The sequence below is a fragment of the Vidua chalybeata genome, chromosome 3 (genome assembly GCF_026979565.1).
Source record: "Vidua chalybeata isolate OUT-0048 chromosome 3, bVidCha1 merged haplotype, whole genome shotgun sequence".
Lineage (NCBI taxonomy): Eukaryota > Metazoa > Chordata > Aves > Passeriformes > Viduidae > Vidua > Vidua chalybeata.
In genome coordinates this window covers 56,817,633-56,830,618 of record NC_071532.1, presented here as the reverse complement: position 1 = coordinate 56,830,618, position 12,986 = coordinate 56,817,633, and the positions used below count along the sequence as shown (strand labels likewise).

Sequence of the window (12,986 nt, the reverse complement as noted above, 5' to 3'; positions counted from 1 at the left end):
AAAAAGGGTGGGGATGGGGGGGGGGAGGTGGAAAGGAGAAGTTAATATAAGTAAACTGTAGAGTTTGAACCTGGTTTTATTAATGATCACAAAAAAAAAAAAAAAAAAACAAAAAACAAGCCAAACCCAAAAGCTTGAAGTACCTAACAGGTAAATGCACAAATTAAACTAAAATACATAAGGAATTAGCAGTTCATCCTTTTGAATAGGATAAGTTTGTTTTTAAATGCCTGCCTGAAGGAACTGATTTCTTAACAGGTGCAGAGAATGAAAGAATTCCTTTTAATTAAACATACTTTTATTGCTCAGTAGCAATGAGCTGTGAATTTCAGAACCTGGAATTCTGGTGTTTATTTTCCCTCTGCTAGTTTGATGTTGGTAGCACATGAGCAAGAAGATGAAAAAGCACTGTTCAAGGTAAGACAAAAGTACTTAGTGGTGTATTTTAGGGTGGACTTAAGTCCAGTTTAAACATTTTTCTACCTATGAGTCTTGTAATTACCAGATGACTAATAAAATGTATGCATATGTAGCTACTAAAGTAATAACAAATACCTTAAGTGCTTTGGAATTCACTGTGGAAGCAGACTTGTTTGAAAGGAGAATTGCTCAAAAGTTCTAGAGCACACTTGACTTTGTTTAAATTTACAGTTACAGCAAGTTCTTATAGAAGGGCTTCTGTGGTAGCATTTTTAAGTGGCATAAATTAGTATCTGTAGTAATATTGTCCAAGACAAATGGATGTAATTAAAATGCTACCAGGTATGCTTGTCTGTATTAGAAACATGCTAGTCCATAGCTAGCACCACTGCTATTTTAATTTCGTAGGATTCACATCAGTGTTCTAAAATCACTTGGTAGTGGTCACTGGAAGTATAAATTCCATTGTGATATCTTGTTGCTTTTTGATTGTTTCTTCAGGCCTTATTGCCTGAACAAATGGCAGTTGAATGCATGAAAGGGAGTGACAAACACCTATACAAAAATGGTACTGGCATCTGGCACCCAAAGGAATTTTTATATCACAGAAGTCCCTGATGATGATGAATTTATTTGATCTTAACATCATATTGCTTGCTTATGTAGCATGTAGATATATGTACATCCTGGATCCTGTACATGGTAAAATGCTGTATTTTGTAAGAAGCTTCAAATGCTGATAACACAATATAGTAATCAGGCTTCATGTGATCAGATGATAAAAAGCCTTGTGAGGACATCTGTGGTCATTAAAAGGCATAGCTCTCAGGTGGTGATGACTTTTTACTTAAACCAGTCAAATATTACAGGACATTCATGACTTCTAAAACTATCTTTACAAGAGGCTTTTATTTTCTCAAGAGTGGTATGTTGCTTTTAAATAGTAAAAAAAAAAAAAATCAGAAATACAAATTATACCATCAGACTTTAAGTTAACTTTTTGGGAAAAAAATGGTGTAAGACAAGCCATTCCCTTTGTCATCCTCTGCTTAGAGGTTGTCTTCTAAATAAGCAGGCTGGGGTGCTTTGTGTGATTTCCCCCCCCCCCGAAATGAAAGCAACCCAGGAACTGTGCCACTTAATAATTAAATTAATATAATTATATAATTGATGTGCTTTCATATAACACTTGCTACGAGCATTAGTGAACTGCAGTGTAATACTGCATATGCAAATACTAATTACAAAATATTCCTGGTTTTGCCTGGCTGTTGGTGCCTGTATTATGACACTTAATAATCCTGAATGTAGTTGGTTTGTTTTAACAAAAAATGACATTTTATTGATCCAATACATACAATATATTCCTCTTTAAAATTAGATATAATGTATATATCTTGCTGAATATATTTTCAGTAGTCGGGGATGAAGACACAACTTGCTGATTTTGGACAATTTGCCTTATATCTTAGCTGCTGCTAAAGCGGCTATTCTCACTGCTCAGATTCCCGCAAGAGCACCGCTGGCTCATCAGAGAAACTAAGTTACTGTCCTTTTCTTGGATGCCTGGAGAAGTGAGGGATGGAAGCACTGTGTCTTCCAGGGGGCTGGGATTCCCTTTGTGGGTCTTTCCAGGTGGAGTTCTTCACAACTGGCAAGATGAGGTTATTTATTCTCAACAAAATTGTTCAGGCTTAGCCCCCACTGAATTTTTGTCATTTGAATTTTTATAGTCTGGTAAATGTGGGTGCTTTAAGATCTTAAGGCTATATGTATTTATTCAGAAAGACAAAGTATGAAGAACGAAAGGTTTTGTGGTAGCAGAGATTAATTCCGTACAATTTAAATTTTACCTAATGCTTGTCTTATCTGCAGAATGCCTCCTAACTGTGAGGGATGAGCTTCTCCCTGACCTCGCTGGAGAGCCAGTTTTTAATGGGTCTTTGGACTCATTTGCATTAAATTGGGTAAAGGATTTTCATGAGCAACAGAGGCCGCTGAATTGCTACGTGCAGGAAAGCACGTGTTTGGGGAAAACAAGATGCCCAAAAAATGGGTAAAACACCAGCAATGAACCAACAAAAGCAAGTCGCAGACAAAAAGGCTGAAACGGTAGCGTTAGTGCTGCCGGCACCGTCACTATGCTGCCAGAACCGTGTCATTGCGCGGCAGGCTTTCAAAGCCCAACTCTGCCGTGCAGAGTATCCGGTCGGGGACACAGGCACCGGGCGGCATTTTATCTGTTTCGTCGGGGCGCTGAGGCAGCCTTGCCTCGGCTGGAACTACGGCGGGCCTGAGTTTTACGATAACGATTCTAGAGCCGTTCCGCTCATAAGGACGAGCTACACCCATTGCCAAGAGTTCGAAGGCCGGCGGTGAGCGCGGGGTGTGTCCCCTGCGGCTCGGCCGGGCTCAGCCCTCGCGGCTGGGGCGCAGGGCGGGCGGGCCGCGGCTGCGCCGTGACAGTCGCGCCCGGCTGCAGACGCCGCCATGTTGTGCCGCTTTGCCGCCGCGAGCAGGTGAGAGCCGCGCCGCGCCGGGGAACGGCGGGGCTGGGCAGAGCCCCGCTCCGGCAGGCGGCGGCCGCACCGCCCTCGCCCTCCGCCGCCGAGCCGGGGACGGGACGGCGGGAGCGGGGGAGTAGGGGGCGGGAGGGTCGTCTTCTCGCCCCTCCGTGTCTGTCCCCCGCCATTTCGCGCGCAGGGAGGTCGCGCTGCTGCCGGCTGCCCCGCCGGGTCGGCGCTGCCCTTGCGGGGGCTCCCGGCGGTCGTCCTTGAGCGCTTTCAGGTTCTGCCCGCGCCGTCCGCCGAGGAACTCTGGTGCCCTGACACGGTGCTGCCAGACCCTCTTGGTTTTGCTGGCCGGGGTCGCGGCACTCGACCGCTCTTCAGGGTCCCGAGGGCTTTGCTCGCGGTGTGTCCCTGGCTTATGTCAAGGTCACCAGCAGTACGACGGCGGGCCTCAGAGCTGACCGTCCTGCCGGCCCGGCGATTCTCCTCTCGTCGTGGCCTTTGTCGTGTCGCATGACAAGTGCGAGGTGTTAAAATGGGGAAGGGTAACACAGCCTGCGCGGTGTCTGTGCCGGGCATCGCGGCTGTGACGCCCCCTGTGGTTTCCCGGTACCCCCTGTGGGCATAGGGAAACACATGTCCATGCGAATGCTGGAGAGATTCAGTCCAGGGAACCCGGTGACTGTGCAGGTTTTTTAGCGTCTTTACTTCCCAGTGCACGGACCTTGTCGATAGCGAGGGAAGGACGCTTAGGCGACATCTTTGCTTCTGTTTTTAATCAGTAAAGATTAGGTGAAGCTTTGAATGTCATCAGGTTACTACTGGCTTTTCATTGCTATTCCTGCTTTTCCCTCACGTGCGTGCTTGGGAGGATACATGAGTCTTTGCGGTGGCCTGGAGGCTCAGTTTGAGAAGCAACAGCTTCACAGTGCATAGCCCTGTATATGTGACCTTTGTGTGAATTCATCTTTGCAGTTAAGCTGCAAAGCATGTTTGCTTTAAACTCTTGAGAAATGGAAATTTGATTTCTTTGCTTAAGATATCACCCTAGGTACTTAAAGCAGCTGATCAGAATAGGTGTGTATGCAGTCTATTTCACTGGTAAAGCCCAAATTTTACTGAGTAAGACTACTTCCTTCTATTTTTTTTTTTTTTTTTGTTTTCTAGAAGCAGTGCCAAGTTGGTAGCACCCTTGGGGTGCTTGGTTTCTAGGCAAAAGCACACTCTTCCTGATTTGCCATATGACTATGGTGCTCTGGAACCTCATATTAATGCAGAGATCATGCAGCTGCACCACAGCAAGCATCATGCCACCTACGTGAACAACCTGAACGTTGTCGAGGAGAAGTACAAAGAGGCACTGGCAAAAGGTTTGTATCTCCGCAGTCTGCAGGTGAGATGGAAGCTAATTGGTGTAGATGATACAGAAGAGCAAAATAAAAAAAGAAGTGAGATATATTCTTTTAAAAGTTTTGGATTATGTCATTGCAATATTGTTAGGGGAAAATCTTTTATTGTAGCTTCAGTGGTGCTGATAATTGGAAATCAAATGTAAGTAAAAAGCATGAATTTTGTTCTTTGTAGTGCTGTAAAACGAGAAGATTTATTGATTGTTATGGATTTAGTCCATACTCCATTAGTAACTTGAACTGAACAAAGATTGAGGCAGTAGGAAATTGCAGTCATTTTGCTGAACAAGTAGTTTGCAATAAAAGGTTATTAGCAAAGTTAGATAAAGTGAAGTTTGCATGCTTTGTTAGTTTTCACATCAGATGCTCTGCTCAGTCTTGGTAAATAATCTCGGTTGCCTACAAGTTGAGGTAAGACAAACATGCTGTTAATGTATACAACACACAGTGCAGAGACCTGAATTTGGGTGTTGCTTATATCACTGGGTCAAATTTAGGGGTTTTGTAGGTGACAGGCCCATGTGAGACACGAAAATACGCAGGAAACCATCATGGAATTTTTTGTTACGATCCCAAAATTTGAGATACACTGCCTTTTGGAAAAACTTCACAGGTGTAGCAGAGCTACGTTGAAACATGAGATGTGTTTTTTCCAAACTTCGAGTCTTTCAGTTGGACTGATAAAGGTGTGTGAAATAACATGTATTCTTTTTAAGAAGGTGGAATATTTTCTGGGTTTTTTTTTTTTGCTGTTGTGATGATCTTCTTAAAAGGTATCAGTTTATCTCAGAGAAATAATTACTGTATAGACTCACTTCTGTCTGCTTGCCAGGTGGCTTCACAGTGGAATTTAACTGCTTGGACTTGGGTGAAAGTGAGAATTGCTGATACCTGAGTAAACCTGAACCACGTGTCCCTTGATAATTAATTGCCAGTGTATTTGAATAGAGAATGGGGCTTTTCAATTACCTCAGTGAACCTAAAAATAACTTTTACAGTCTGAATTAATGAACTAATGAGATTCGATTAAGAATCAGGTGATCAGGACTGACTGCTGCCTTTCCCTGCCAGTAGCAGATCCAGGAAAGGTGTATTCTGGAGATGTAATTAGTGCAAACACAACGGGGAGGGAGCCTGAAGTATAAGAAGATAGTGTGTCTGCTGCTTCTGTTACTGATGCTGTTAAATAAAAAAAGCTTCAGCCACTAGTGGAGGCAGAATTCCTGGTTATCAGAAGCATCTGCAGTGTTGTGGATCCTTTGAGTTATTTTTTAGGAATTACAGCTTTTGATAGCATCTCATCACTTGCTGTTGAAATGTTTTGTACTTAGAGGTAGAAATTAAATTTTCCTTAAGGATTCTGCAGAGATTATTTTCCAAATGGATTACTTATTGGTTGTGGTTATTCACACCAAAGCAATCAAATTTGGTTTTTTCCTAATTGGTATCTCAGTATACCATGTGCAGTATTTTCACCCTCATTAGAAAAGATTCTAAGACTGGGGCAAAGTCTGAATGCCACCTCATTCTGTCAGTATTGTCGTTATTTTTTCATACTAAAACTGAGCACAGTCAAAAATCCTCCTGGGCTGTGTATCAGTGTTGGGTTACATAGCACATCTGATCACTAATAACTTTTCTGGACAGCAGAACTTTGTCAATGTCTCTTGTTCAGCAGCAGAAAGTAAAGTATTCTCTTCAGATTATCTTTACCATGTTCTTCATTAATCTATTTTTGCGTAGAAAACTAAAAAAATGTAATCCTGTTGGCTTACATTGTCAGTTCATTTGAAAATTAATTTACATTTCTGTGACAGTGCAGGACTTTGTTTCAACATAATCTGGTCCTGGCACTGGCCCATCAAAATGTGTAAGATTTGCTAATTGAAGGATATTAGGATATTAACTTGAATCTTATTTTCATTGAAAACTTGTTCCTACCATAGTTTGCTCTTCTTTGACCATCATGTGTGTGACCTATGATTGCACTCTTACAAGGAAACAAATGACTTAAGCTGAGAAACTGAGCTGACTGCTCTCTTGAGCACCTTTGAGCTTCTTGTCTTGGTTTACTGAATTGTCCATGAATTCTATACCAATAAATTCCAGTATACTTTTGCTGTAGCTTGAGGGCAAGTTACCCCTTTTCAATGGCCTTCTTTTTTCCAATGCAAAGTTCAGCAGCACAAATACTGTTTAAGGACAATGGTGAAATGCCATCTCTGGTTTCTAGTGATGCTGAGGAGTGGCTTCTTCTAAGGAATGGTGGAATAAAGAGTTATGAACACATTAAAGGCTTTCTAAGTTACTTTTTGATTTCTGGCTTGCTATATATTGTATGCTCTGGATGAACTTTGAAGTGTCATTAAGGCATGCAAAATTCAGGGCAAATGTCTCAAAGATGCCATCTGAGTGGCCATGAGAGACTTCTCCTTAACCTGATACCTAAATCCAGCAAATAATGTTTTTCCAAACGAAGCATTGGATGCTTTGTTTCAGTGCTGTACCCCTCTATGAAGGTTGTGAGGAAATGCTGAGAACATAAAATCCTGAATTAAAACCTTAGTACAGATCTGCTACTGCTTTGAGGTTTACTACTTCTTTGAGGATTGTCTTCATGTCTGTGTTGTTGAAGTGACTCAGAAAATTTCTACCACTCAGTCCTGAGAGTAAAACAGGAGAAAACAGGTCTCCCACTGATTCCTTACTAAAGAATGTATTGGAGTGGTGGAAAAAGCTTTAAAAACGTTTGAAATGCTTCAGTGTTTTTAAAAGCCAAAATAGTAATGAAAAGACTTGTATTGAAGTGGTGCAACACTGTTCAGAGACACAAAGCACCAGTGAATTCTTCAAGGAATACAGCATTTTGTGGAGGGAGAGGAAGTACAGAGCTGTTTGATCTTGGTTTTAGGTGCAGAATTCTGTCATGTGTAGTAAATGATTTGGATCACTTTTCTGTGAGTACCTCCCTCCAAAAAAACCCGAAATGAAACAAAAGGAAGGAGAAGAACATTTTGTGTATGTGCTCACTGTACTTAATGACTTTTCTCAAGCAGAAGCTGTTTGCCCTGTAAATTGTTTTAAGAAGTTTAAAAATGCATAGTTTGCAAATTTACATGTGCTGGGCCCTCAAAAAGTTCTGGCTGTCCTTGTTGCTTTATTCTGCTGTAGAATGGCAGTAGGTCTCAATTGTGTAGTATGGGCTGCCTGATAGTTGCAATATTGCAGATCACTTATTACAGCATAAAAAAAGGTCAAAGATAATAAATCTTCAATAGAGTTTGTCTGTGACTGTCTAAAACGTGCATAATAGTACAAACCTTATGTTTTCCATTTGTAAGGTAGATGTTGTAGAAAGATTCTGGATATCAGTGGAGGCCTAGTAGAAACGTACTGCCTGTTGTGGTGATGATAATGTTTTTATTTATGTATTTTTATTTTCTGTATCCTTAGGTGATGTTACAACTCAGGTGTCACTTCAACCTGCACTGAAGTTCAATGGTGGGGGTCATATCAATCACACCATCTTCTGGACAAACCTTTCTCCTAATGGAGGAGGGGAACCTAAAGGTTAGTGCATGTTACAGTGGTTTATTACATTAGTTTTAATTAACAGGTAGAATTGATGATCTCTTCTCTCTTTGAAGGAGTCTAAAGGATCTTTCTTTTTCAGAGTTAATTCACCTTTCTGTCTGACAATTACTAAAATTCTGAGGTATTTGGGGGGGGGTTGGACGTAAGCCAAAAGGATAAAAAATGAGTAATGTACAAAGTATTTTTAATTTCTAGAGCTGATTATGTATACACTGCAAAATACCTGGCTACTGCTGTATATACCCTTGCCACCTTCATAAGAGTTGTACAAAGCCATGCTAATTAAATTGCCATATGTACTCGGTTCACAGAAAGGGAAGAAATGTGCTGCAGACCCACTCAGCCTAGTAGCTGGAGTTACACTCCAGTTTGGATAGGGATAGTTTAGTAGTTAAAGCCTAAAGGAAGGAATCCCCTTGGGGAGGATGGAGTACTGATTACCTAAAGTGACCTGCAATTGAAGGTAAAGGCCCTTTAATACAGATCTTAAAAAAGCTGTTGTGATAAACTTGGGAGGTTTTGATTGAGGTCTGTGATCTTTCTGTGCTTTTTTTCTGTTAAAGGAGAATTGATGGAAGCCATCAAGCGTGACTTTGGTTCCTTTGCAAACTTCAAGGAGAAGCTGACAGCTGTATCAGTTGGTGTTCAAGGATCAGGCTGGGGGTGGCTTGGCTATAACAAGGAGCAGGGGCGCCTACAGATAGCAGCTTGTGCAAATCAAGACCCTTTGCAAGGAACAACAGGTCAAGTTTATTTCCTTCCCCTCTGCTTCTGTAGATTTGATAGGCAAGTGTATGACATCTGAAAAGTGGTTTGTGGACAATGTTGAGAAGAAATGGATGGATAAATAGATTGAAAAACCAAATGTCTCTTCTAGCAGAAGTGAAAACTCAGTTTTTAGAGCAGCGTTTGTAAAGCAGGACTTAAAAACTGTGAAGAGCAGAAGGATTAAGTGTCCTTCTAGTCCAAAGGAAGATAGATGTGTCATATTGTGAAAGTGCTTTTTGCTTGCAGAATATTTTAGCTTCAGCTTCCTTGGAATTCTGAGTAACTGGAATAACTTGCACATATCAAGCAACATTAAGCCTCTTGCCTTCAGATTTTTTTTTCTCTGGCAGAGGAGCTATTCACAGCACTGTCAGAGGGGGCCAGACAACAGGAGAGGGGAAGATGAACATCATAACTCTTGTTCCTATCTAGGCTGAGTTTAAAATGGAGCCTTATAATTTGCTTCCTTTATAAGAGTAATTTTGCCCTTCCTTTATAATGAGTGTCAACCAAATTAGTCTATGATGTGGTTAAGTGTTACAGCTGGACAAGCAGCATAGTACTGGCAGTGGTCTCTTTCCAAGATACTCTTACTTCCTTAGAGAGACATGGAAGTGGTAGTGGCAGGCTGGACACCTGTCATAGAGAGAAGAGCTCATGACCAGTAAGAATCTGCCTGTAGTGTTAGTTTGTCCAAATTATTTTGCAGATACCTTTAAAACATGTTCTGCAGAATTCATAGAGAATGGCAAGGAATTTCATGTATTGCCAGCAGACTGTGTATTGCCTATCAGTAGGGTGAAAATAAACTATAGATTTAGTATAGGGACATAGATTATAATGGGGGTGAATTCCACCCTCCCTCCTGTGAAAATTTACCATTAAAAATTCAGTGACAAGGGTATTATAGCAAAAAAGCAAGGAGGTAATTAGGCATTTAACAGATAGCCTGTAATTAAAGTATTGGAAGGAAGCTGGCATAGCAAGAAACCTTTATAACATAATTTTTTCATGAAAGTGCTTGTATATGTGTGTAAAAGATAGAAACCTTTCAAAAATGACTTCATCTGGTTTCGAGTATGTCTTCAAGACAGTTCCAGAATATTTATAGGTGTGTTTACCCTAACGAGTGCTTTTGAGTTTATGCAGTGTGTGTGTGTGTGTATGAGCACAGTTTTGTAAAATATTGCATTAAGGACCAGTGTGCTGCAGAGCTCTTTGTCTTCCTGCAGATTAAGACTCAAAAACTGGGTACAACTTGAAGATGCAATATAAAACTTTACATGTAAAGTGTGTTTTCATACATTTACAAAATTTATCCTCTTTTTTCTACAGGTCTCATTCCTTTGTTAGGCATTGACGTATGGGAACATGCTTATTATCTTCAATATAAAAATGTTCGACCTGATTATTTGAAAGCCATCTGGAATGTGATCAACTGGGAGAATGTATCTTCAAGATATGCAACTTGCAAAAAGTAGAGTGGAATTCTTGCACAGACTACTGAAATGTCACCAGTTCTACTCTGATACCACTCTTGTAGTAGTGCCTGTGGCTTACAAATGAATTGTTCTACCGCAGAAAGCACTTCACTCATCCAACAAAAGCATTTCATAATCAAGCAAAGTGTCTGCTTGTTTAATTCTGTGAAAGGTATTTACTTAGAGTTCTGAAGCTTTAAACTGTTGTGCAACAAAGGGAGGCACTTTAATCTGTTCCATTGCATATAGAAACATAGGTCACCTTGCTGAAGCTTAATGGATTTCCTTGTTGCACTAAAATACCTAAGTGGAAATATGTGCTACTGTTACTATTAAGAAATAAAACTCAAAAGAAGAATCTTCTATAACTGTCTACAAGAGACTCATTTTTAGTAATATCTGGTATAATTACTTGATTTTGAAACAGTTGGAAGAGAAAAATGCCTGTTATTTGTTGTATTAAGGCTGCAGAGCTTTCATAGAGGTTGAAAAGATAAATGAAAGGGAAATAGGTGCTGCTGTGCCTGCCTGAATTGACTGTCTTCAGTCATCCCCACTCCTTCCTGCATTTCTTATGTGAGGTCTTTGTATTACACTGATGCACAAACGTTGGAAGCATCACTTTGGGCAGAGATTACAGTACTGGCTCAGGCAAATTGTTCACATAGGGCCTGAATGACAGCATGTGATACTCATTTCATACTAACAGTTCAGGTATGTCTTAGACCATCCTTTAACTAAAGGGACTGATTGCATGTATATATCAAGTATGAGTTGTCTCTGCACAGCCATGTTGCTGAAGCAGTAGTAACAAACTTGATGCTTGAAGCAGGGAGGAAGTAACCTGTGTGGTGCCCATGGTCTTCAGATAGTTGTATGTTGTGCTTACCATGCTGAAGGAAACTGGAGTTTTTTCTGTTCCTTATTCCATACAGTGAAGTACCACATAGCAGAGATGAAAAACAAACTGGTGGAGTGCTGCTCAATGTGAGTGACTGCTGAGGCAGGGCTTTGTTGGCGAGTGCCGTAATGTGTGTGCCAGACATCCTGGTACTGCACACTCCAAAGGAACAGGAGGTAGATATGCCTGTAGACTGGTGCTCTGGAGAGGAGTGCTTAAGCTATGGAGGAAGCTTAAGTTAGCTCCAGGTGGTAAGGCTTTAAACTACTAAGGGCTCCTCAGTCACAGCCAACATTTGCTGAGGCTCTAAAGGCAGTAGTTTGAGACCCAGCACATGCTGGTAATGCTCAGTTTCTGCTGTGCACCAGATTAAGAAAAAGTTCACTCATCTGCTTCCAGTCAGCTGGTGAGTCAGTCCCGCTACCTTGTGTCCTGTCTAGGTCTGAATGTGCAAAGTCCTCAGCTCTGTACAAAAAGGAATAGGAAGATGAGAACTTAGTAACTGTTGAAGGCAAATAGTAGGGACAGTGAAGCAGTGAAAAGTATTTAATGCATGTTCTGGTGGACAACTGGTTCACCAGAAAGGACAAAGATTTCTTACCTGTTCATTTGAAGTAACAGCTTGCTTAAACTGTCTTAGTTCCATACTGCTGTGAAATCTGGAAAAAGTGGTTCTTGTGGCACTATGAAGTGGAGTATGTGCCTGTAATTTATCAAGTGTGCTAGCAAAAGCTGTTGACTGGGCAGTGAAAGTGCATAGACCTCTTTCTGATCTGTGTTAGGCAGTAAACTCAGAATTGCTGCTGAGAAGTAGCACTTAGTGTTACTGTGGTTGCTGTGGAGGTGGGCAGGTCTGTCTCTCCTTACATGAACAGAGAAACAGGAAGGGAAAGCCCTACAGCTGATATGAAATGCCCTCTGTGGACAAGTCTGAGACCCTTTAGTCAAACATGAAATTAACAGTTTGTTCTATCTATTCCTAACCCCAGTGGTAAAAATAGCTGTGTGTGTTAAGTCATCTCCAACCTGAACTGTGCAGAGTATCATCAATGAGCATGGGATTATTTGCAGACTTGATCTGCGTGACAGGAGCAATGAGTTCGCAAATTTCAGTGCTGGATTAGTCTTTGACCTGGACCAAACAAGAGCTGCAAAATTGCATCCTGACAGACCCCAGGGCTTATTCATGTCGCTGATGAAGGTGCCGTGTTTGTAGACACAGTTAATTTGTGCGTAGGTCACATTATGTTAAAATAAAAACTTGGAATAATTTTCAAGAGGGCAACAAAGTGCAGTACTTAACCCAAATCCTGGGAAATGATAATGTGTCATGGGCTGAAAGAACAGGGTGCATCAGGGTGATCCCATAATAAATACTTGCAGGTGCACACAGAGACTTTGGTTTGCACATTGCAGATTTTGGTGGCTGAATGTTTTTCAGAAACATGCGGTTGGGTCTAAAAGGGCAGTACGCTGCTGGTAAATGGCAGTGCATGTTTGTGACTTCTGCTCACCCATAAAAAGACATTTGAAGGCTAATATGAATCACAAAGTGTGTGTATCTCGTTCTGTACCAGAACAGATTAAAGTAATTCAAGGCCAGCCAAACCAAACTCTTGCAGCCTTTCTGCCAGCCCCCGTGGCAGGCCATGGGGGTGTTGCTAGGGCCAGCCCCAGTGAGCCCTCAGGATGGCACCTTCATCCTGCTGGGAAGCAGGGTGTCTTTACTGAACATGCAGAAATGGAAATACATCAGAGAGGCTTTTTCCCTCCAGCTTCTAATTGCCACCTTACAATTTTTTTATTTTACCTTTATCTACAGTATGTGTTAAAAAAACCCCAAAGTAATAAACCTCTAAACTGTTTCCAGAAAATGCTGATAGTGACACAACTTGTGAGCTGG

General features: G+C 41.3%; 1 protein-coding gene across 2 annotated transcripts; it reads left to right on the top strand.

Annotated features, from left to right (window-relative positions):
* Positions 1 to 2,832: 2,832 nt before the first annotated feature.
* On the top strand, positions 2,833 to 10,550 carry SOD2 (superoxide dismutase 2). 2 transcript variants are annotated; one of them, XM_053938671.1, is made up of 5 exons: positions 2,833 to 2,939; positions 4,098 to 4,300; positions 7,793 to 7,909; positions 8,497 to 8,676; positions 10,037 to 10,550. In XM_053938671.1, the coding sequence occupies exons 1-5, from the start codon at positions 2,911 to 2,913 to the stop codon at positions 10,180 to 10,182; spliced, it is 675 nt and encodes a 224-aa protein (XP_053794646.1). In that variant the 5' UTR covers positions 2,833 to 2,910; the 3' UTR covers positions 10,183 to 10,550. The 2 variants fall into 2 exon arrangements, with proteins under 2 accessions (XP_053794646.1, XP_053794648.1); XM_053938673.1 differs by lacking the exon at positions 2,833 to 2,939 and adding an exon at positions 3,184 to 3,207.
* The last annotated feature ends 2,436 nt before the right edge of the window (positions 10,551 to 12,986 follow it).